This window comes from Myotis nattereri (assembly GCF_964212035.1).
Source record: "Myotis nattereri genome assembly, chromosome: X".
NCBI classification, from domain to species: Eukaryota; Metazoa; Chordata; class Mammalia; order Chiroptera; family Vespertilionidae; genus Myotis; species Myotis nattereri.
The window spans coordinates 139,377,119-139,402,587 of record NC_138078.1 but is presented as its reverse complement, the minus strand read 5'-3'; the positions used below and the strand labels follow the sequence as shown (position 1 = coordinate 139,402,587).

The window sequence follows — 25,469 nt, the reverse complement described above, 5'->3', positions numbered from 1 at the left end:
AATAAGCTACGAAAATCTAGCTCTGTGTGTGTGTGTGTGTGTGTGTGTGTGTGTGTGTGTGAGAGAGAGAGAGAGAGAGAGAAAGAGAGAGAGAGAGAGAGAGAGAGAGAGAGAGATACAAGAATTCAAAAATTAACTATTTTATTTCTGTTTTACAGCTAAGTACTTTCACATTAAAAAATACGATTCCAATTCCATATTATCTTGTTACAGAGTACAAATAAAATGACAGATTCCTAATTAGTTTTACAAAATAGCAAAGCGCTTTCTCTTTAGTTAAATAACAATAAACGTGTGACCTGTGTCATTTGTAAAGTTAGGTTCTGAAGCTAATAAACATTCTACTTAAAGTAACATTTTAAAATACCAAAAATAAAAGAAGATACATTTCTAAGTCACCCCAATGGAACAGAGACACAAAGATGTCATTCACTATGATTCCCTCATCCCCAGTCAGGCCCTGCACTAAGTGCTTAGATCACGACTGCCATCCTAAAACACAAAGTAAAGAAATCTGCCCTGGATTTCACTCAGGGAAGAAGCTACTGGCCATGGCAGAAGAGCTTGCACTGGCCATGGCAGTAGTATCATCTGTGGTGCTAACTCTGGCCTGGGCTCTCTGTTCCTCCTCTCTCAAAGCCTCCTGATAGAAGCGTGTGAAGGATCTGGGGTCACTCCCACTGACCTGGGCCAAAAACTCCAGGACTTTCAACTTGGTGGTCTCAGCATGGGCCCTGGGACCCCACAGGAACTCGTACCGTGCAGGATCGCTGTTGGGCACCTGCCGGTACTCCAGGTACTGTTCCTGCACCCAAACTCTGGTGAGGAGCTCCCTGGGCTCCCCATAGATGCTATGCTCCATCCCAGCATGCACCCCCATGGCATTCAGTGCTTCCCATATCTTCTCTTCGGGGACACAATCATCCTCCGAGAAGATTATACTAAGGATGAGTATCAGAAGGCCAGTCTTGGGCATACTGTGCTCATCGCTCACCATCCCATCATAGGTGAGGCCCAGGTTGGTGACTAGGGCATAGGTGTGGCTGGTGGGGTCCATTTCCTTCACATTAATGCCATAAACCAGCTGCATGCACTCAGAGGCCTCCCTAAAGATTACAGCAAAGTGGTCCTGGTGCTCTCTGATGATGCTACTCAGCATTTCTGCCTTTGTGGTCAGCTCCTTTGTGCGATACTTCAGGAGCAGGAACCTTACCAGATCAGCTACCTTATCATTAATCACGTCTTTGGGCAAGGACTCTGGGCCTGGCAGGGCCCAGGAGGTACTCGGACCCTCCCCTTCTTCGCTGATGGATTGGCTCAAGGGAGCAGCAGCGGCAAAGGCAGTAGGGGAGGCATGGGCACTTGGAGAGCTCTGGGGAGGATTCGATGCCCCAGCAGCAGCATGAACCTCCTCCTCCTCCTCATTCTCCTCCTCCTCCCTATTCTCCTCCTCCCCATTCTCCTCCTCCTCTGAGGTGCTTGGGTTACTTGAAAGCAGAGGATAGCAAGAGGAAGAGCTGGAGGAGGAGAAAGAGGAAGCAAAAGAGGTGGAGGAGGAGGAGGAAGAATCCTCTTCCACAGACACGGGAATCTCCAGCGAGGAGCGTTGACGCTTTGGAACTCGAGGCATGATGACTGATGTCAGGCAGCCACAGGAGTGCGGGCAGGAGGGGCGCAATGAGGACTCACAGGCCTGGGGGAGAGAGGAAGGGTAAGTGGCCTCAGCTGAGTACACCCTTGGCAGCTGTGAGAAAGTGGGAGTACAGGTCTCCTCTTTAGGGGTGCTCTTGGGCCTCACTGGGGTCTCTCCTCCTGGGTGGCCTGTCCCCTAAGATCCTGAATGAGGAAGTCCAATGGTTCTTTGGGGTACAGTCGGCATAGGCCAGGGCTCTGTGGCTGGCAGTGGGGTGGGGTCGGGTACTGAGGGAGTTCTCATCTATTCTGGCATGGGGGAGACCCTAGGGACCCATTCTAGGTCAGGGCAGGCACCTCACCTTGACTGCTGGCACTGCCTGGACCTCGTCTGCTCTGTGACCTGTGTTTTGTGCCTCAGACCCAGGCCTTTATCTCCTGGTTCCTGGAGCACCTGTAAGAGGAAAGGAGGAAACACCTCAGCGTGCAGGTGGCATGCACAGCCATGGGCCTCCAGTGCTGACAAGAGGGAGGCCAGGATGCTGTGAGGTCCCCACTCTTCTGGGCTGGATGGTCTCCTGCGTCCTCCCTCAGCGTCCTCTCCTTTCCCCTGGCAGGGCCTGGAACCTCCCCTTGCTGGACCTGAGGCTAAACTCTCAGAACAAGGCTACATACCCCTGAAACTGAACAGAAGAAAGTGAGCGGGCCCGCAACAGACCACAGCTGCCCAGAACCTCCCACGGGATACAGTATGACATGGCCAAACTCTGTGGGGTCTATCCGTCCTGGGACGGGGAGTCCCCTCAGTCCTAACTGTGACATCTGACAGGGTCTTGGATAACTTCCTGTGCTGACCGGATGCCACTTACCTTCAGACAGAAAAGCTCACCTTCCTGAGTCACTGGTGGAGGACGTGAGGGACAGCACGGCTAGCCACCATGTTCCACTTTCTCTCGTGGCTGACCGAAATGGCAAAGTAAGGCTGGGACTCCCCCTGTTGTGATGTGAGGGGTTTCCTCAGTCCTCAGCTGAACCTTGAAAAGAGACAGCAAGACTCGGGAGCAGGGGAGGAGCATTAGGGTTCCTTCTGTCTTTCCTCAGATTGCTCACCTGCAAAGAGGTCAGGGCCCGGGCCACCTCCCCCTCTTCCTTTGCTGACCTGCATGTGCTCCCCTCAGTCCAGGTCTCTCACCAACCTGAGCCTGCCCCCCCCCCCCCAGCCACATCAGAGCGCTCTCAGTTGGACAGCCCTGCCTGGTGTGTCAGAGCTGAAAGCGGAAGTGGGGTGCCTGTCCGTGTTGCCCACATTTGTTCTGGAGGACAATTCCCCATCCTTCCTCCCGCATGGCCAATAGCTTGGCCACCTGCAGTGCCCGAGTGTCCTGGCTCTGCTGTCCATACGCCTCACCCTTTGTGCAAGGCCCCACCTCTTTCGCCTTCCTGAGAGCAAAGGGAGCGGGAGAAGCCATGGGAAAGCGATTCCAGAAATCCCAGGGCTGAGAGCAGGTGCGGGCGTCTGTGGGGTTCCCACTGTGGTGGGATGCAAGGTTCCCTCAGTTCTCCCTTAGGAACCTCCCTTGACTCTGGCAGGTGCTGGCCCCACCCTCTGCTGGTGTGAGGTCCTGCTCTTTATACCCAAGCCCCAGACTGTCAGACCCAGATGCACCAATGAGGAAATGCCCCCTAGGATCATCCTCCACGAGGCCTGGCGGATGGACCGTGGAGGGCCCTGGGCCCACCCTCTGCCGTTCTCAAGTATTGTTCCCGGTACCGACCCGGGGGTGCAAGTCAGCACAAGCTGTGTGTGGTCATCCTCCAGCGGGATCCCAGCACTGACTCTGGTTTGGTTTCCAGGGTCCCTGCATCCACCCTCAGGGTCCTCACCTCAACTCTGGCAGGTCCCTGGCCCACCATCTGCGAGATGGGGTCCTCCTCCCTGTACGGAACCCCCAGAGTCTCTGAGACCGGGACTGACTCTGGTCTAGGTTTCAGAGTCCCTGGCCCACCATCTGCGAGATGGGGTCCTCCTCCCTGTACTGAACCCCCAGAGTCTCTAGGACCGGGACTGACTCTGGTCTAGGTTCCAGGGTCCCTGGCCCACCATCTGCCGAGATGGGGTCCTCCTCCCTGTACGGAACCCCCAGAGTCTCTGAGACCAGGACTGACTCTGGTCTAGGTTCCAGGGTCCCTGGCCCACCATCTGCGAGATGGGGTCCTCCTCCCTGTACTGAACCCCCAGAGTCTCTGAGACCGGGACTGGAAGCGGAAGGGAGGAAGGGGGTGTGGTCATCCTCCCACATGGCCCCCGCCCTGTGCTGACGGGGGTCCTCATCCTCACAGCCACCCCCACAGACTCTCAGACCCGCCTGCGGAGGTCAGGTAATGTCCCGCGTGTCCCCCTCCCGAGTCCTGCGGGCTGGCTCTGTGAGGGTCTGGGGTCCTCCCATCCCCGACTGCGAGCTGACCGGGACTCTGGGAAGCTGCTTTGGCCTCCATGCGGAGGAGAGGCCCAGCTCCTTACCACCGCCCCTTCCCAGCCCCCGCTGTGCAGTCCGGACACCCCGCATGGCCACCCGCCACGGGGCCCCTCGCAGAGGACAGCAGGGGCACCTGTGCGGCTTCCCGCTGCGGTGCGGTGGGACCCGGGTGCTCACCGGGACTCCCGCAGGGCCCGGCCCGCCTCAGCCCAGGTGAGGTCCGCCCCACCCCGCCAAGCCCCGCAAGGCCCGCGTCATGGGAGCCCACGGGAAGGTCACAGAGGCTGCCTACCGCTGTGGGCTTCACCCCCTGCGGGCCCGGGGCTGGCTCTGCTCCTGACGGCAGGGGCCCTGGGGCCAGCCCAGTCTGCGGGACCCGGGTGGCCTCGGGGCCTCCTCCCACGCAGCCGCCCGCCACATGGACCCTGGAGGCCCTGGGCCCGCCTGGGCCCTGTGGAGGGACGCGCCTCGCCCCTCACCCCCGAGTCCCCTGACCTGGCTGCGCCAACCACGACCGGCCGCGTGTGGCCACCCCCAGGGGCCTCCCAGGACGGAAACCGTTGTCCCAGGGCCCGGGGTCCCTCGCCTTCCCGGGCACCCTCACCTGGACTCGGGCGGGTCCCGGGCCGCCCTCGGGATGTGACTGTGCTTAGGATCTCCTGGGCATCCCCAGGGTCTCAGAGACCCGGATGCGGAAGTGAGGAACGAGCTCAGGCAGCATCTCTGAGACCCGGATGAGGCGTGTGTGGTCCGCGTCCCAGAAGCCCTTCCATGTTGAGCCTGTGGTGGGGGCAGGGTCTCTTCCGCCCCCGCTGCTCACCCTGACTCTAGGCAGCTTCGGCCCCCCTCTGCTAACCAGAAGCCCTGCTCTTGATGGATGTCCCCGCCTGAGGCCCGTCCTGGAAGGCAGGTGGACCCGAACAGAATCGGAGGTTCTGCTGCCTGCCTCAAGGACAGCCAAAAGCAGGGGGCGGGTGCTGCCGAGAAAGGAAAGGATTGATTCCCGAGTCCCCTGACCTGGGCCAGTGGTGGACTCCTGTCCCAAAGACCACTGTCCCCCTCCTACCTAAGCCCGCCTTTCTTGTTCTTGTCTTCATTGCCAACCGTGTTACAGAGGTCCCCTATTCCTCATGGACCCCTTCCAGCCGGAACCAGCCCCTGCCCCAGGCCTTCACTACACTATTGCCTGTGTCCATAGGTTATGCACCCAAGTTCTTTCTATGTCTCAGGATCTATTTTCTTCATCAGTTAATTTGCTCTTTGACCCCACATATGAGTGAGATCCTGTGATACTTGCCTTTCTGGCTTATTTCGCTTAGCATAATAGCCCCTGGGTCCCTCCATGATGTCTCAAAGGGCAACAGAGCCTTCTTTTTGACTGCTGTATAGTGTTCCATGGTATAGATGTACCACAGCTTTTTTACCCACTCATCTGCTGATGGGCACTTAGGCTGTTTCCAGATCTTAGCTATTGTAAATTGTGCTGCTACGACTATAGGGGTGCGTATATTCTTCCTGATTGGTGTTTCGGGTTCCTTGGGATATATTTCCAGAAGTGGGATTACTGGGTCAAATGGGAGTTCTATTTTTAATTTTTTGAGGAAACTCCATACTGTTTTCCACAGTGGTTGCACAAGTCTGCATTCCTACCAGCAGTGTACTAGGGCTCCCGTTTCTCCACATCCTTGCCAGCACTTGTCATTTGTTGATTGGTTGATGGTAGCTATCCTAACAGGTGTGAGGTGATACCTCATTGTCATTTTAATCTGCACCTCTCCGATGATCGGGGACTTTGAGTATTTTATCATGTGTCTCTTAGCCATCTGTATGTCCACTTTGGAGAAGTGTCTATTTAGTCCTTTGCCCATTTTAAAATTGGATTGTCTTCCTTTTGTTAAGTTGTATGAGTTCCTTATATATTTTTGGTTATTAACCCTTTACCAGATGTATCATTGGCAAATATGTTCTTCCATACAGTGAGCCCCCTTTTCATTTTGTTGATGTTGTCTTTTGCTGTGCAGAAGCTTTGTATTTTGATATAGTCCCATTTGTTTATTTTCTCTTTTGTTTCCCTTATCCTAGGTCTTAGGAGATGCATTGGCGAACATATTGCTAAGAGAGAAGTCTGAGATTTTGCTGCCTTTGGTTTCTTCTAGGATTTTTATGGTTTCACAACTGGTGCTTAAGCCTTTAATCCATTTGAGTTTATTCTTGTGTACGATGCAAGTTGGTGGTCTAGTTTCATTGCTTTGCATGTGCCTGTCCAACTTTCCCAACATTGTTTATTGAAGAGCATGCCTTGATTCCATTGTATCCTCTTGTATCCTTTGTCAAATATTAATTGAGTGTAATGTCTTGGGTTGATTTTTGGCATCTCTGTTTTCTTGCATTGATCTATATGCCTGTTCTTCTGCCAGTACCAAGCTGTTTTGATTACAGCGGTTTTGCAGTATAACTTGATATCTGATAGTGTGGTCACTCGAACTTTGTTCTGCTTTCTCAAGATGGCTCTGGCTATCCAGGGTCTTTTTTGCTTCCATGTAAACTTTTAGAGTATTTGTTCTAGATCTGTAAATATGCCATTGGTATTTTAATAGGGTTTGCATCTAATCTATAGATTGCTTTGGGTGGTATGGACATTTTAATGATATTAATTCTAGCAATCCATGAACACGGAATATTCTTCCACTTCTGTATATCACCCCCTATCTCTATTTTCAATGTCCTGTAGTTTTCTGAGTACAAGTCTTTTATCTCCTTGGTTAACTTTATTCCTCAGTATCTTATTTTTTTGTTGCTGTTGCAATGGTAAGTGGTATTTTTGTTGTTGTTGTTTAGTTTCTCTTTCTGAGAGTTCATTGTTGGTGTGTAAAACTGCCATCTAGTTCTGGGTATTAATTTTGTATCCTGCTACATTGCTAAAGTCATTTATTAAGCCAAGTAGTTGGTTGGTGGAGTCCTAGGGTTTTCTATGTAGAATATCATGTCATCTGCAAATAATGACAATTTTACTTCCTTCTTTCCAATTTGGATGCCTTTTGTTTCTTCCTCTTGTCTGACTGCTGTGGCTGAGACTTCCAGTACTATCTACACTAATAAAAGAGAAACATGGAAATTGGCGTACGACCGCTACCCTTTTCATTGGCTACTGAGCAAGATATGCAAATTAACTGTCAGCCAAGATGGCGGCCGCCAGCCAGGCAGCTTGAAACTAACATGAGGCTTGGTTGCCTCAGTGACGGAGGAAACCAACGTTCCCCGCCTGCCGCTGCAGGCCTCTGAGCGGGCAGTGTAAGAAACTCTGTAACAAATACCGCCAGACTTCAGCCAGCAGATTCGCAACATTGTAAGCAAAGGCCAGAAACCTACTTTCAGCCGAGGGCTAAGAGCTGGAGCCAAGCCTCAAGCTAAAGCTGGCCCAGAATAAAAAAAAAGAAAAAGAAAAAAAGGAGCAGAGTTGGGAGCTTCAGTCACCCACAACCTGAAAACAGCCCTCAGCCCCTCACCCAGACTGGCCAGGCACCCCAGTGGGGACCCCCACCCTGAAGGGTGTGTGACCAGCTGCAAACAGCCATCATCCCCTCACCCAGGCTGGCCAGGCACCCCAGTGGGGACCCCCACCCTGATCCAGGACACCCTACAGGGCAAACCAGCCGGCACCCAACCGTGCACCAGGCCTCTATTCTATATAGTAAAAGGGTAATATGCCTCCCAGCACCGGGATCAGCGGAGCCAAGAGGCCTCCCAGCACCAGGATCAGCATGACAGGGGACAGCGCCCAAACCCCCTGATTGCCCTGCAGCTCTGTGTGTGACAGGGGGCCGGGCCATAACCCCCCTACCCACCCTGCTCTGTTCGTGACAGGGGAAGGCGCCCCAACCCCCTGATCAGCCCTGCTCTGTGCCTGATAGGGGGAAGCTTCCCCCCCCCCCCCCCGCACGGGCCCTAGTCTGTGTGTGACGGGGTAGAGCCATAATCTCCCCATCAGCCCTGTCCTGAGTGTGAGAGTGGCAGCATCCCAACCCCCTGATCGGCCATGCTCTGTGGGTGATAGAGGGCGGTGCCCCAACACCCTGATGGGCCCTGCTCTGCGTGTGACGGGGGCAGCGCCCCAACCCCCTGATTGGCCCTGCTCTGTGTGTGACAGGGTACAGAGCCCCAACCCCCCTGATGGGCCCTGCTCTGTGAGTGACAGGGGGCAGTGCCCCAACCCCCTGATTGGCCCTGCTCTGTGCGTGACCGAGGGTGGCGCCGCAACCTCCCCATGGACCCTGCCTTGAGTGTGACAGGGGACGGTGCCCCAACCCCCCAATCGGCCCTACCCTGAGCGTGACTGAGGGTGGCATCACAACCTCCCAATCTCCCTGCTCTGTGCATGACAGGGGGCGGCGCCCCAACTCCCCAATCAGCCCTGCTCTGAGCCCGACCAGGGGCTGCACCTAGGGATTGGGCCTGCCCTCTGCCACCCGGGAGCAGGCCTAAGCCAGCAGGTCGTTATCTCCCGAGGGGTCCCAGACTGCGAGAGGGCACAGGCCGGGCTGAGGGACCCCCCTCCCCCCCCCCCCCCCCGCGAGTGCACAAATTTTTGTGCACCGGGCCTCTAGTTTATAATAATAAAAGTGTAATATGCTAATTAGACCAGACCCCTGAATGAACTTCCAGACATCATTCCCGGAGTCCTTCTGGAGGAAGTCACTGTGGCGGGGGCTGAGGCAGAGGCAGTTACAGGTGATCAGGCTGGTAGGCGAGCAGTTATGGGCAATGAGGCAGGCAGGCAGAGTCATTAGGGGCGATCAGGCAGGCAGGCAAGTGGGTAAGGGTCATGAGGCAGGCAGGCAGAGGTGGTTGGTGCAATTAGGCAGGCAGGTGAGTGGTTAGGGGAGATCAGGCCATCATGTGAGCAGTTAGGTGCAATCAGGCAGGCAGAGGGCAGGTGAGTGGTTAAGAGCCAGCAGCCCCAGATTGAAAGATGGATTCTCACTGATTCAGTTTTGGAAGATTGTATATTTCTGTGAATTTGTCCACTTAATCCACCTTGTTCAGCTTATTGGCATAAGGATTTTCATAGTATTTTCTTACAATCCTTTGTATTTCTGTGGGGTCAATTGTTACCTCACTTCTTTTGTTTCTGATTTTACTTATTTGGGTCTTCTCTCTTTGTTTCTTGAATGTGGTTAAAGGTTCATCAGTCTTGTTTATATTTTCAAAGAATTAACTCTTGGTTTCATTGATCGTTTATATTATATTTTTCATCTGTATGTCATTTATTTCTGCTCTGACTTTTATGTATTTACTTCCTCCTACTTGCTCAGAGCTTTTCTTGTTGTTCTCTAATTTTTAAGTTGTATGGTTAAATATTTTATTAATTTTTTTTCTCTTTTTTTGATGTAGGTTTGTAAGTGCTATGAACTTCCCTCTCAGGACTACTTTGCTGTGTCCCATAGATTTTGATTTGTTGTGTGGTACTTTTCTTTTGTTTCCAGGAAGTTATTTATTTCTTTTTTGATCTTATTAGTAAGTCACTCATTGTTTAGTAACATGCTATTTAGCCTCCATGTGTTTGAATATTTTTGAGTGTTTTTACTGTAACTGATTTCTAATTTCATGCCATTTATTTAGGAGCACCTCAATAAAGAAAATTAAAAAAAAAACATTAGAGGACTTTAAGGGAAAGATCAACAGCAATAAAGTCATAGTAGGGGACTTTAATAGCCCACAGACTTCACTGGATAGGTATTCCAGACAAAAAATTACCAAGAAAACAGTGACTCTAAATGGCAGACAGGTTCAGGTGAATTTAAATGACATTTACAGAATATTTCACCCCCAAGCTGCAGAATATACGTTCTTCTGATGTTCACATGTGTTATTCTCAAAGATAGACCACATGTTAAAACACAAAACAAGTCTCTACAAGTTCAAGAAGATTAAAATCATAACAAGCATCTTCTCGGATAACAATGGCATGAAATTAGAAAAAGCTGCCACCCCCAGCTTCTTTACAATCAACCCCAGCAGAGGGAATCACAGTTTCCCAAGTACCCTGGCTCAGGCCATGCACATCATTTTTTAACTAAGGTATTACATATGTGTCCTTATCCCCCCATTGCTCTCCTCCACCCCCCACTCATGCCCTCACACCCTGGCCTCTGTGTCCATTGGTTAGGCCTATATGCTTGCATACAAGTCCTTTGGTTGATCTCCCCCCCTTACCTCCACTCTGCCCTACCTTCCCTCTGAGGTTTGATGGTCTGATCGATGCTTCTTTGTCTTTGGATCTGTTTTTGTTCATCAGTTTATGTCGGTCATTATATTCCATATATGAGTGAAATCATGTGATGTTTACCGTTCTCTGACTAGGTTATTTCGCTTAGTATAATGCTCTCCAATTCCATCCATGCTGTTGCAAGTACGCTGCGGTAAAAATGAAGTCCACTCACAAGTGAGTGCTGGTCGCTGGAGGCCCACCGCCTCACCTGTTCTGTTACTTGTTTGCAGGATTAAGGGGACACCTAACCCCTTCCTTATATGACTTCAGCTCCTGCACTATCATCCTGTGGGTGGATATGCCCTGCTTATGTTAGTGTGCCCACTACTAACACAGGGCCTTCCAGAGGACACAGGCTCAGTGAATGTCTGGGGAGTAAATGAACCACTGAGCAGGGGTCGTCTTTATTCAGATGAAATCCCCCCACTTTCTTGCCTGAACCAAGGATCCTTGGAGAAGCTGTTTCATGGAAAGACAGATGAGAAAATATAAGAAGCAAAAATTAACAACCTTTTGCTTTTATTTTTCTATTTCTTAACTCCATGGATTTTACTGCTAAGTTCTTACACATTTCCAAGGAAATCCTATTATAATGTCATGTTATCTAGATTGGAATCACAAACTAGGATGGGAAGGGTCCCAATTTTCATTACACAGTAGCAAATCTCTTACTCTTGAGCTGGACATGTAGAAATATATATGTGATCAATGTCATTTACAAACTTACATGCTAAAAGTTTATGAAAACTTCTATGTAAAGGAACATTAGAAAATTTCCTTAAAAATTCACAAAATAATAAATCATAAATTTCTCAATCACAATAGGAACCTAAACCTTTCCCTGGGCCTCACTACTGGTTTGTTCTCAAACAGAGTTGAAAATTGGACGCACTTTATGCCCAGCAAAAGAAGTTAATGCACATGGACCTGAAAAGTGCCTGGATGCAACTCTGGCTCAGGCATAGTGTTTCTCATTGCACTCAGGCTCTTCAGGCAGGCATGGGAGGAGACGGAAATCCCTACTAACCGTGTGCATAAACTTGAGGGCTTTCGCCGTGGTGGTCTCAGCGTGGGCCCTGGGGCCCCACAGGAACTCATACCGTGCAGGATCACTATTGGGCACCTGGCGGTACACCAGGTACTGTTCCTGCACCCAAACTTTGGTGATGAGCTCCCTGGGCTCCCCATAGAGACAATGTACCTCCCCATCATGCATTGCTAAATCATTCAGTACAGCCCAGATTTTCTCCTCAGTGGCACAATCACCCTCTGAGGCGATCACACACAGAAGTGTGACCAGGAGGCCTGTGTTGGGAAATTTGTGCTCATCGCTCACCATCCCATCATAGGTTAGCCCCAAGGCAGTGACCAGGACATAGGTGTGGGTACTGGGGTCTACTTCCCTCACAACAACAGCAAAAACCAACTCAATGTACTCAACGGCCGCACTGAAGAGCTCAGGAAAGTGCTCCTGGTGCTCTTTGATGACACTACTCAGTATTTCTGCCTTTGTGGTCTGCTCCTTTGCACGATACTTCAGGAGCAGGAACTCCACCATTTCCCTCATCTTCAAACGCAGTGGTTTGTGGAGCAAGAAATCGGCATCATCTTCAGGGCCTCCCTCAGTGTTTGGACCCTCTTCATTTTGGATGCTGGCGCTCTCATCTTCAGATTGGCTCCATGGAAAGGCTTCCATGGCATGGGGGGAGGGGCAGGCACCCTGAGGACTCTGGGGAGGACTTGATGTCTCAGCAGCAGACACCTCCTCTAGGCTGTCTATAAACAGGACTGAGGGGGAGGAGGAGAGAGACAGGGCATCTTCCTCCTCCTCCACCTCCTCCTCCTGCATAGCCCAGAACAGCTCCTCCGCCACCAAGTCAGGGATCTCAACTGGGTACGGAAAGTCTTCCTCAGGCTTCAACGGCTCACTCATATGATGACCAGGCATGATGACTTGTGCTCGAACAGTGACCGAGTGTGGGCAGAAGATGGGCGATGAGGAACCACGGGCCTGGGGAAGAGTGGGAGTGAGAGAGGCATGAGCTGAGAAACACACCCTAGGCGGCTCTGACAAAGGTGACTTCCAGGTCTCCCCTTTAGGGGTGTACATGGGCCTCACAGGGCTCACTCCTGATCAGCCTGCCCACTAAGAACCTGAAGTAGGAAGTGACATGACTGCTCAGGGTATAGAAGGCACAGCACAGGGTTCTGTAGCTGACGGTGGGGTGTGGAGGTGTCAGGCAATGTGAGGACCCTCTGACATGGGTGGGGAGCCCATGGGGACATATTCATGGTCAGCACCTCACCTTAATTCCTAGCACTTCCTGGCCTCCTGCTGCTCTGTGACCTGAGAATATGTAGAGTAGACCAAGGCCTTCACCTCCTCCAATCCGGGGCCTCTTCTGGAGGGAACAAAGGGGCACCTCAGCATGCACATGGAAAGCACATTCCTGGGACCCCAAAGCTGACAGGAGGGGCGGCAGGACTCTCTGAGATCCCCTCTGTTGTGGGTGGGAGGTTCCTCCTTGCACACGTAGGATACCCACCTTTCCCCTGCCAGGGCATGGCCTCTCACTGCCTTCTGCTGGCCTGAGGTCAAATGCTCAGAACAAGACCACACACACCTGACACTTCAGTGAAGAAACTGAGCTGGCTCCACATGTGATCCCTCTCCCAGAGGATCAAGAAGGGGGGACGGAAGATTTGGGTCCATCTACGCTGGGTTAAGGCTCTGATCATTTCTCACCATGACACACTGCAGGGTTTCAGACACTCTCTCTGCTGACTGAGCGCAATCTACTTAGACTTAGGGTGCACCTCCCTGAGGTACAGGAGTAGGAAGTGAGCTGAGGTAATCCAGGCCCTATTCCGAGTTTCCCCATTGCTGACAGAGGAGGCAGGGTAGGTCTGGGTTCCCATGTGCTCTGCTCCTCCTCAGTGCTCACCTTGATTCCTTGCAGGAACTGGGACTCCTCTCTCTGCTGACAAAATGTGGTTCGGTGGATGATAGGACGTGTGGTCTCACACCAAGGTCCTCACCTTGCTGATAGCTCTGAGACAAAAGTGAACAGGAGCTCCATCTGTCCCCACCCTTGTCCAGGTTCCCACACAACTAACACCAGGGCCTGGGCCCATCCGTTCTGGGTACAGAGTTCCCTTAGTCTGGCCTGAGGATACTTGCCTTTCTTCCTGGCCTGGCCTGGATCTGAATCCGGCTGACCCGATTTCACCCTGAATAACTGTCCTCAGTGACAAAAGCTCAGGAGGAGCAGGCATGTGGAAAGGGAGAGCATGTCACACCCAGGTACCCCTGCCTGGGGAATCTGGATGCTGAGGACAGGACACTCCCTGATGCTGAGGGCTCTCTTCTTTTCTCGGGGAGCACATAGCTGCAGTTTCCCACAAGAAAGCATTCACACCTTTATGACCCTTCCACAACCTCAGCTCATCTGTGCATGAACTGAAGCCATTCCCTCTGACCAAGGCCCTGTCCTTCCCGAGTGCCCTGAGACAAACCTGTGAAGGAACCACCTCTCCAGACACATGCCAGGCCTTTCCCAGGGCTGACAGCAGCACAGACTGGGTTCGGGGCACCCATTGTCTGGAGTGTGGTATCCTCCTTCCTCCCCGAGCTACCCAGGTTTACTCGGAGAGTGCCTGGGACCTTTCCCTTCCGCTGAACTGAGAATGAATACTGCAGGCCATGTCCACCATCTCTCTGTGACCTCCAAAGGGGACGTCAAGATACACCACATTAACTATCGTGCCGAATGACCCAGTTGTGCCAGCAGAGCCTAAGCCAGCTGGTCCCTGTTTTTACTGGGGTGGGAGGTACCACCATCCTGCCTCAAGACCCACACCTGGCACACCTCCCACGTTGCCCTGCATCCAGCACCTTCAGGAAAATGCCCTCACCTCCCTTTGCCACTCCTAAGGTAGAAGTTTGGAAGCAACCCAAATCCACAGGCCTACCATGAGGCTTGCAGGTGCTGCTGGCAGGAACAGGCACACTGCGGACACTTATGGCCCTGGCCAAGCCTCAGGCATACATACTTCAAGGTGTGCTAGGGGCTTCCTGAGTCCTAACTCGGGTCCTCACCTGGTATCCTGGCAGAGCCCTGCAGTCCCCTTCTTTGCCTACCTGGAGCCTGACCCCTCAGAGCTCAGGGGGTGGAGTCCACTTGTCTTCCTGCAGGATCCTCACCGTGACTCCTGGCTGGAGCTCGAACCTTCTCTCTGTCAACATGAGATGCCCAGTCAGGAAGAGAGCATGTGGTCATGGACCGGGGGCCTCCCAGGGTTCACAGTAGGGGTAATGTGGGGCATCTCTGTTGTGGGGTCCTGGGTCCCTCAGTCTTCCCTTTGCATGTTCACCTGGACTCGGGGCAAGACCCGGGCCCTCCCCTCTGCCACCTTTGTGGTTCCCCCTGAACTGCCAGGGCTGACATCAGGCCTGGGCTTCTGCGGTTCCTCTCTGCATGGTCATCCACCACAGGGCCTCCCAACACGTTGAGCAGGGCAGACTTCTGTGGACTCCCCTCCGGTTAGGGTTCCTGGATTCCCCCAGTCCTCCCTGTGGTTCCTCACCTTGACTCTTCCCTCTGCCCACCTGAGACCCTGCTCCTTACACCGAACCCCAGAGCCTGTCGGACCCGGATGCAAAAGTCAGGAAAATCACCTTGACTCTGGGCAGTGCTTCTGCATCCCTTCTGTGGACCTGAGGGAAGCCCTATAGTTTTCAACAAGTTTCCAGTCTCCCTCAGACCTGCATGCTGTAATCAGGGGACACCCCATGGGGTCACCAGCCCTGTGCCCTTCCAAGGCCGAGAGCAAGGTGGGGTTTTGTGCAGCCTCTACACTGGGAGTCCTGGGTGCCCTCTGTCCTGACACAGGGTCCCCATCATGACCCTGGCAGGTCCTGGTCCTTCCTCAGCCTCCCTGGGGTTGGTTTGTGTACGAAACCCCACAGTGTCACAGACCCTGATTTGAAGGCATTAAATGCCACTTGAGTCCGGGTAGTACTACTGCCCTCCTCTCTGTGGACCTGATTCCCTATATGGCTTTTTTTATTTTTATTTTTAATTTTTTAGTAATTCGTTATTATTGAAAGAACTAGAGGCCTGATGCACGAAATTTATGCAGGAGTAGGCCTTCCTTGCCCTGGCTGTCGGCACCAGCTTCCCTCTGGCACCTGAGACCTGGGCTTCCCTCACAGCCCTGGCTTCCGGCCCTGGCTTCCTGAGGAAGGATGCCCGGAAGGGTGTCCAGTCTAATTAGCATATAATGCTTTTATTACTATAGATTACAAAATGACCCCCTCCACCCCACCCCTGTCCCCTTCCCCCGCCCTCACTGCCCAATTGTCTGTGTCCATGGGCCATGCATATATGCACACAAGGTTCTTGGTTGATTACTTCCCACCCTCCCCACCTTCCCTCTGAGATTCCCCAATCTGTCCCATGCTTGCAAGTGTCTGTATCTATTTGGTTCATGAGTTAACTTTGTATATTCAATTCCACATATGAGCGTGATCATGTGATATTTATCTTCCTCTGACTGGCTTATTTCACTTAGCACGATACTCTCCAGGTCCCTCCCTGCTGTCTCAAAGGATAAGAGACCCTTCCCTTTATACAGCTGCATAGTATTCCATGGCATACATGTACCACGGCTTTTTCATCAGGTCATTGATGGGCACCTGGGCTGTTTCCACATCTCAGCTATTGTAAACTGTGCTGCTATGAACATAGGGGTGCATACATTCTTTCTCATTGGTATTTCCGGTTTCTTAGGGAAATATTCCTAGAAGTGTGATTCCCTACACTTTTCACCAAGTCCTGAGTCTCACTCAGTCCTGGATACAGAAGTCAGGAAACTCGGCACTTGGTCTTTCACCAGGGAACATCCCAAGGCTGATAGCAGGGTAGGGTTTATGGGGTCCCCTGGTTGTGGGATTCAGGGTGCCCTCCATCCTCCTGTGGCTGTGTTCCTTACAGTGAGCCCCAGCCTATCTCAGACCTGCATGCGGAAGTCAGGACACACCTCAAGGGGTCATCTGACATGGGGTCTCCCATGGCTCATAGCAGGGGAGGCCCTTTATGGGGTCCCCTATATTGTGGGGTCCTGGGCCCGTCTGTTCTCTCTCAGCGGACCTGTGGCTCTGCTCCTTACACCAAACCCAATGCGTGAGATCACCCCTCCCCCAACCCCAGGAGGCGTGCCCAATGGACACTGTTCTGGGGTCCAGGGCCCCCAATCGCCCTCAGGGTCCCCAACTTGACAGCAGCGGGACCTGGGGTCCCCCTGTGCTGCCTGAAGCCCTGCTCCTCCTACCAAACCCCCGTGTCTCTCAGACCCAATGCAGAAATCACAAATCACAATGCGTGAAAGCACCCCTCCCCCACCCCCAGGAGGCCTGCCGGGTGGACACTGTTCTGGGGTCCAGGACCCCAGTCTCCCTTAGGGTCCCCACACTGACCCCGGGCAGGTCCGGACCCCCTCTGCGGACCTGAGACGCCGCCATGACACGGAGCCGCCCGAGGGTCTCAGACCCGGAGGACCCGGAAGTCAGGCCTCGCCGCTTATGGTCCCCCCGCGCCTTGGGGCTCCCGGGACTGACTGCTCTGGGCCCAGAGTCACCTTGTCCCCCCCCACGGCCTCACCGTGAGGCCTGCAGGTCCTGGGACCCACCCTCTGTGAACCGGGAGGCCGGACCCCCACACCGAGGCCCTCACCCCGAGACCCCAGGGGAGGCCTGAGGGCCTCACTCCCCAGGGCTCCCGGCAGGGGCTGAACTGGCTCCCGGGGACCTCCGTCTGGTCCTCACCCTGATCCCAGGCAGAGCCTGGGCCCGCCGGTGCCGACCTGAAGTGGCTCCCCTCAGCGCCTGTACCGTCTACCGACCCGAAGCCAGCGTCCCAAAGATGGCGCTCAGCTCCCCTAGGCTTCTCAGGCGGAAGTCAATGCGTCAGTGACATCACTTCCGGAAACCAATTGTGGGGTCATCCAGGCCTGCTGACCGGGGCGGAGTTCCGCTCCTTTGTACCCAGCCCCCCTTCTGGTCCCTACCTGGTCTGGATGGCCTGGGCCCCCACCCTGTGCTGACCTGGGTCTGTGCCCTTCAGGCCAAGTGTCGGCCTCCCCAGGTCCCTCTGGGTCCTAGAGTCCGGGTGGTGGGCGGGACTGCGCAGCCGGACAGCCCTGCCTGAGGTACCCGGATCTCACTGGAGCACCAGCCTTCGTCCCGGGGTGGGCCCTCTGCGTGGGCGGCTGGAGCCCTCAGTCCTTATTGGAGGGTCCTCACAGCCCTGGCTTGGACACCGTGGTCACATCACGGTTCCCAGAGGGGGCGCTGCAGAGCCGTGGTCCCTGGGGAGCATCAGACCCTAACTGCCTCCCCTGCCCCCACTTCCCATGGTGCCTCTTCCCCAGACCGCCCGGCTCTATGGAAACATTGTGTTCTACATGTTTCCTTTCAGTAAATTCGCTGAGTTACAGCAGGGATTTGGAGCGGGTCTCTGGTTTCGGGGTTATCTGTCTACTTTTGCTTGTCATTGCAGGCTTTGTTCCTTTTTGATCCTCATTCATAGTAATTATTATATTTTGCACCTCTACCTAGTTTTTATACATTTTATTTATGCATAAATCTTTGCATATATGTATATGCATGCATAGATCTGGATATATAGTGTATGTGTACACATATAGCCTAAATGTTGATCAGGCGTGTTTATATATCTATAGGTGCCCATACTACATACCTAATATATATATATATATATATATATATATATATATATATATATACACACACACACACGTATATATGTATATATGTATATATATGTGTATATATGTATATATGTATATATATGTATATATGTGTATATATGTGTATATATGTATATATTTATATATATGCATGGATGTCTATGTCCTATGTATTTCCATATACTAGACAAGTTATTTTATGAAAGCTTACCTAATCTTACTATGCATGATTTCCTCTGATACTTGCTTTTCTATTTCTTCCCTATTCTTTATAATCTATTGAAACAATGCTTTTTAAAGGCCAGTCCTCAACCACTTCCCAGCTCCCCCACACAACCACCTCAACCACAAATGCCAGCTCACCAGTTTTGTCTCCCCGAGGGGCTTGCTCATATTAAGTTGTTTAGATTTTATTGTTAAATACTCCCCCAGCCCTTGCCCTCCAATCTCTTCCTTAGATATTTTCCCTCCGTTTATTTAGGGAGCAGATGTCATCAGTCCAAGCTTAATTGTTATTTGGGCAACACCTGTATAGCACTAAATTTGTAAAATTTTAAGCAGAATCAACATATTTGCAATATTGTGTTTCCCATGAATGAATATGGAAACTGCTCCATTAGTTTGGCACTTTTTTTTTTTTAACTTGAATCCCTCAGTATTATTTTTAGTTGACTCTTTTTAAATTAGGATACTTCTTGGTTAAGTTTTGGCTTTTATAACTGTGGTCAACGAGATTTTTGTATTCCATGTTCTAATTAGTTATTAATTGTGAGGAAGGTTTTGTTATTGCTATGGTGATCTTCCATACAGTTTATTATGCATTTGAGTAATCCAGATCTCCATTTTTGAATTTTCTAGCTAGATGATCATATTATCAACAGATACTGTTTGTGTCTCTTCCATATTCATACCTCATGTTTACTTTTATACCCTCAGCCCACATCTCTGACTTGTCCCTGCCTTTAATGGAAATGCTTTTAATGTTTCACACTTAAGTAGGTTGCTCTCAATTTTAGGAAATGGAAATTCCCTTTTGGCTAAGTTTGTTCAAAGTTATTTCCCTGAACTCATATTAAAGTTGTTTGTTTGTTTGTTTTTGTGGTGTGTGTGTGTGTGTGTGTGTGTGTGTGTGTGTGTGTGTTTTGCAAGGTTCTCTCTCTGTAGCCATTGCAATGAAAAAAAATTTTTTTACTGTATTTTGTGTGCATAGACTTGCAATAGAATTTTTTTATAACATTAAATCCTCATTTTAGTTATTGGATATAGGCTGATAGGCTGCTTGTTCACATAATGCACTGTTGAGTTGAATATGCCATTAGTATGTACAGGCTGTTTTATGCTATGTGAATCAACTTGTTCCAAAAGCTCCGTTTGTGGGAATTTCTCAGAATTTTGAATAAAAGAAAGGTAGTCTGGGAGGACGAGTTGTACAATTGCCCATCTTTTTGTATGCTTTGGAAAAGGCAGCATAAGAGTCTGATGAGTTCTCCCTGACCATTTGATAAGACCTCCCTTTGAACCTTTCTTTTTTTCTGGAACATTTGAGGGTGGCTTCAGCTTTGAATCCAAGTTTCAGTTTGTGGCTCTATCAAAGTTTATTCATGAATTCACCTCTTGAAGGAAGACTCGGTTGGGAATTATGAATCAAACTGCTCTAATCATGCATCGTTTTGGTGTTTTTTATGGACCCCAAATTCACTTGATAAAGCTGACAACTAGGGTTTCTGAATCGAATGGCAAGTCCATGTTTGACTTTATAAGAATATGCCAAACTTTCTTCTAAAGTGGCTGTAACATTTTCTTCCCTATTAACAATGAAGGAGAGTTCCTCATCCTCTCCCAAGTTTGGCACTTGCAGGTTTGGGGACTCTAGCCATTCCGATAGCTTTGCAGTTGAATATTTTCTGTAGTTCACATTTGCATTTTCTTCATGAGAAACGATGCTCAGCATGCTTATGTGTGCTTTTAATTTTCGTTAGTGTGTGATCTATGGTATATATCCTGTTTGGTGAAGTGTCCTTAAATCAGTTATATATTTGTATTGGTTTGTTTATTTCCATCAGGTAGTTAAAATTATGTATTTGGGACACGAATTCCTCATGAGATATGGGACTTAAAATATTTTCTCCGTGTCTGTGATTTGCCCAACTTGAGATAGTTTTCATCAGGTATCTCCTCTGTAAAGTTACTCTTGTTCCTCCCTTTTAGAAGGAAGTCACTGGACACAAGAGACCCTCAAAGAGTGGGGTTATGCCCTAACCGGTTTGGCTCAGTGGATTGAGCGTCAGCCTGCGGACTCAAGGGTCCCAGGTTTGATTCCCGTCAAGGGCATGTACCTTGGTTGCGGGCACATCCCCAATAGGGGGTGAGCAAGAGGCAGCTGATCGATGTTTCTCTCTCATTGATGTTTCTAACTCTCTATCCCTCTCCCTTCCTCTCTGTAAAAAATCAATAAAATACATTTTAAAAAAATAGTGATGTAATGGCCCACCTCATTGGAGAATGGGTATCTATCTGCATGATTGATTTAGAATGCAGATACTCCAAGGGAGATTTTTCTACTCTTACACATTTATGGATTTACTCAAACCCTGATTTATCTCAGTAGGATATTTGCTTTTTGCTTTGTATGACAATCAATACTACTTTATTTTTTTGTTCAACTTTTTCCATTTTTGGCCATTTGAAGTTCTTTCCATTGGTTCTTATGTCCCCTTGACCTACTTCCAGTATTGTATTTTTTAGCACCACCTCACTTTCGGCCACTACAAGATGTTGTAGGCTGTCTTGTCTGTTCCCTGCTCTAGTCATAGCATAAGCCATCTCCCCATGGATTTCTGCTTCCTTCCATTACAGAATGGTATTAGAAACCTAGAGGTGGGCACTTGGTGGGCTCATGATTCCTGGAGTGTTTTTGTTCTAGCTGTCTCAGTTGAGAGTAAAAGTAAACATAAGTGTGTTTATTAGCCTATGTATATACATATATCTATAAATATGTATGTCACCATAGGTGTCTGTGTTAAGCTTAACACAAATTCATACTGATGTCTCCAGCTCTAACCCATTATTACCGCAAGGGACCTCTGGTCTGCTCCCTTGGATTATCTCTAACCCTTTACTCTATCAGTGAGAATTCTGGCTCCCAACATCCACAATCCTTATAATTCCTTGGCCACCTCCAGGATATATGTATAGTGGTTTCAGATTGAAAAGTAATACCCCTGTGGGAAATACATCTACATTTATGATTCATATATGCTTCTACTCATTAAGCAGTGACAGAGAGAATTAAGGGACATGAAAAATGCAATGTATAACCTAATTTGGTTTCATTACAAACAAAGAAATATGTGGGAGAATTGCAACCATCTGACTGTGAAAGGAATATAAAGAAGATACACTGGATTGTTGGTTTGCCTGGATGATAAAAATTATGTTTTAAAGTCCTTATGTTTTCAGAGTTTTCACCCTCAGGTATGTAGGATTGAGCTGACTTGGTATCTGAGATTTGGTTCAAAGAGCTTCAGCAAGAAAATTAAAAATGAAGGAAGGAAGGAAGTAAAGGAGGAAGGGATAAAGGGAGAAAGGAAGGAATGGAGTGGGTAAGCAAGGAAGAGGAAAAAGAAAAGGAGGAAGCGAAACAAGAAAAGAATGAATGGAGCACATAAGGCACCACATCAATGCTCCTGGGTGATAGGAAAACTGGAGTTTTTATTATTTTCTTTAGTGTTAGGTATGTTTGACAGTTTATGGTAACAGTGAAACGTGGAGACTTAGCGCCATATCATGAAATAGCGTAGATAATTACACATATAAATGGGCAATGATACGGTGGTTATTTAGGTCCTAAGATGGAGCTAATCATCAGAGTTTAGGGACATTCTGGTGGCTCCTTCTGTCTGTTCCAATATGGTTTGTCCCTGTGGCCTGGCTTATTTTCAATAAGAAAAACCCTTTTAAAACCTTATCAGAGAAACACATGGAAATGCGTTTCATCTAGAAGGCATCAAATGCATGCGGGCTGAATTGTATTTGCACCAAAAAGGAACCGGCTTTCATGGTGAGATCACAAGGGGCCAAGTCAGAGGGAGTCTTGTGGACAGGCATATGTGATGTGCAGCCTACCTGTGGGGGAAGTGCAAACAAGCCTGTAGGAGTTGAGGGTGTGGTCCTGAGCAAGGCCTCCAGGGACCTCACCATGGCCTTGAGCCATTGATGGACACAGAAAGGCTCTGCCTCCACGACGTGGACAGTGCTGTTCAGAGGCACAGGTTCAAAAGCTGCCCAGAAAATCATGTCAATACTGAAAGGGGAAGCCTGGGACAGGAACACAGTGTGGGCCACAGCCAAGATGCAAAGCAGGTGAGGATGCACTCTGAGCTGCCATGAATAACTCACATCTTTCATATGCTGATTCTAACCTCTGCACCACCCAAAGAAAACACTGACTTTGATTAAGGGGTAGGGACACATGGCAGCTCAAGAGGGCACAGGGAGGCTTTGAGGAGATGATCCCTGTGTCTTGCTGGGCATTGTACGTGGTCTATGGTGAGCTGTCAACTGACATTAATTTGGATTTCAAAGACTCTGTGTTGCGATTCGATTCTCCAGAGAATATCTCAACTTAAAAGCATCTTGGCCCCCTTAGGGGAATGTCCTTACCTCCTTCCATAAACCATTAATTTCTAGCTCCAGAGCCAGAATCTGCAGGTGTTTGGAGTCCCAGGCCACAGATTCAGCAAACAGAGGGTCATCACAGCTAGATACCAGATTTCTGGAATGTTCTCCCATTGACATCCAGGACACAAACCCCTTTGGAGTAGACACTGCCTTGTCCAAGCTCTGCTATCCCTCTCTTGCGCCCATTGTGAGACTTTGGCATCCTGCATACACAGCCTATAATACATGTGGGAGCCCTTGTTTGAAATGACCTTGCTGCTCAGCAAAGACTTGTGATCAGCCCTGTCATAGAACCACCAGATGTCATCAGACAGGCCTCTGTTGTGTTCTGGATCCATTCAGTGAGGCAGGAACCTTCCTCCTGCCCTCTGCAGTGCTGCTATACTGTAGACCAAGAGCCTTGCCCATTCCAGGACAACCTTGCCTTACCTTCCCTTTATCTCAGAAACGGGTCACTGGACTTCTGCACCTGCAATCCGGCCCGACACTGCCAAGTCAAGTCAGAAACCTGGTGGTGGGGCCTCTCTCCCTGTTGTCTTTCCCTCCACAGGTTCCAGTTCTTCAGTCTACCTCCATTTCCAGTCCAAGTCCAGAGTGTCCCAATAGCCCCTATAAAACTACCATCCCTCTGGATGATGACAGCAGATTCCCTATGGTCTCTTGGTCCCTCCTATGGGTTTCCCACTCTCTTCTGCACCCACTAGTCAGATAAAATTTTTAAACATGCAAGATGAATGTGCTGCCTTGGCTGCTTTTCTCATAGAGTCCTTCAGGCATATTTTTGAGGCAGAAAGTGGAAGTGGGGAGCTTGTTTGGATCATGGGCACTTGCAATGAGTATACGGTCATGGGTGGGCAGGAGGGGAGGGGGGCAACTAGGACTTGGGAGCAATTCATGTGGAGCAGTCAAGTGATGAAGGTTCCTGAGTGCAGGGTAATAGAGTGAAGATGGGAGTGCTTGAGTTTTCCCCCCTTTTCTCCACCTGCCTGGGCCTCCCGGAATCCAGCGATACCTTCCCCTTCCCTAATACAAAAGGCAAACCCTGATCAGGAGGACAAGAGTGTCAGGGAGGGTGGATGATTCTCCCTTCTTTGAGAAACTGAACCCAACCATGGACACATAGAGTTCTAATAAGGAATTGTCTCACGTGGTTATGGAGGCTCAAGATGCTTTGGGTAAAACTCTCAAAAGGCTTACTTGTGCTTTTTCTGCAGTTGACAACAGCCATCTGAAGGTTTGAGCTGTCTGTTAATAATGTCACACACACCCAATAAATAAACACTTACGACAATGGCCAATATTTGGTACAGTGACAACACCAAATGCTGTCAAGGATATGGAATGGCAGGAACTTGCATTCATTACCTGTGGGAAAGTGAAATAGTACAGCCGCATTGGAAGCTGTTTGGGCAGTTTCTTAGAATAGTAAGCATAATTTTAACATATGATTCAGCAACTCCATAAGTATTTACCCCAAGTTGATGATGCTGTATCTGTGTAGGCACATCTATCTTTAAAAATGTACCACTCTGGTTGGGGACATTGATAATGGCGGAGGGGCATTATACACGTGAGGGAGTAATGACTTACTAGGATATCTGTATACCATCATATTTATTTTTCTCTGCCATCTAAAAGCGTTGTAAAAAAATAACTCTTAAAATAAACACAATATGAACCATAGTATCCGAACAATAAAATTGGAGCAGGCCCTAAGGGAGACTGAAAATTGTGATGAGCTGGCACTTGTGTCTGGGGTGGGAGTAGGGGCAGTAGGGAAGTTGGGAGGGGGCTATAGGCTGTATGACGCAGATGACAGGGAAAATAGGAAGAAGGATTTTAAACTTATGCTATCTTGACACAAATGTTGGGCATTCAGACCACAAATGTCAGTAACCTTAAGGGTATACCACTGCCTTGGGAAAGCTGGGACAGTTGAGGTATGTTATTCAGAGTCTATGCTAATAACCACCTGACAACCATCTTGGTGGGTTAGTGCTGGCTTTTCAAAAATTATTATCTGAATAGTATGTAAAGAACAGACTAATTAGAATAGTGAGTAGCAGAATAAATCATGTATGTAAAGAGTAAGTATTCTCTTGTAAAATACCTGGGATAGTATATCATATAGAAATAAACACATAAGCGCATATGTTCCATCCTATACTAATGAAAGACAAACACGCAAATTGACCATGCTTTCCCTATGCCTTAAGCCACGCCCACCAGCCAATCATAGCGACTACATGCAAATTAACCCAACGAAGATGGCTGCCCGCAGCCACGGAGCTGGAGCTAGCAGGAATGAGTTGCCCCTAGCGATGGAGGAAGCCAAGCTTTCTGCAGGCCTCTGCTAAAGGCAACAAAGTTTCAATTATAGAAGGAAATAAATCTCAGAATTAAAAAAGAAAAAAAGGAGAGGCTGGGACTTACGCTGCCAGGGTGCTTGGTCAGCCTGAAAATGGCCCTCAGCCCCTCACCCAGACTGGCTTCTCTACTGCTCCTCCAAATCCTGGGCGCAACAGCGCCCCCCGCAGCATCGGTCCTGGTACTGCAGCGATCTCTGCAAGGGGTGTGAGGCCCTCCTGGGTGAGGACTTTGGTGTCCACTGGCTTCAGCACAGAGGGCACTACAGCATCCAT

At 49.7% G+C, this 25,469-nt stretch overlaps 1 protein-coding gene across 1 annotated transcript; it reads right to left on the bottom strand.

Annotated features, from left to right (window-relative positions):
- Nucleotides 1-526: 526 nt before the first annotated feature.
- LOC308511889 (melanoma-associated antigen 10-like) lies at nt 527-25,469 on the bottom strand (the record flags this gene model as incomplete). Its single annotated transcript, XM_081081726.1, has 5 exons — nt 527-1,517; nt 1,995-2,086; nt 11,714-11,944; nt 12,212-12,388; nt 25,308-25,469. The coding sequence occupies 5 exons, from the start codon at nt 25,467-25,469 to the stop codon at nt 527-529; spliced, it is 1,653 nt and encodes a 550-aa protein (XP_080937852.1).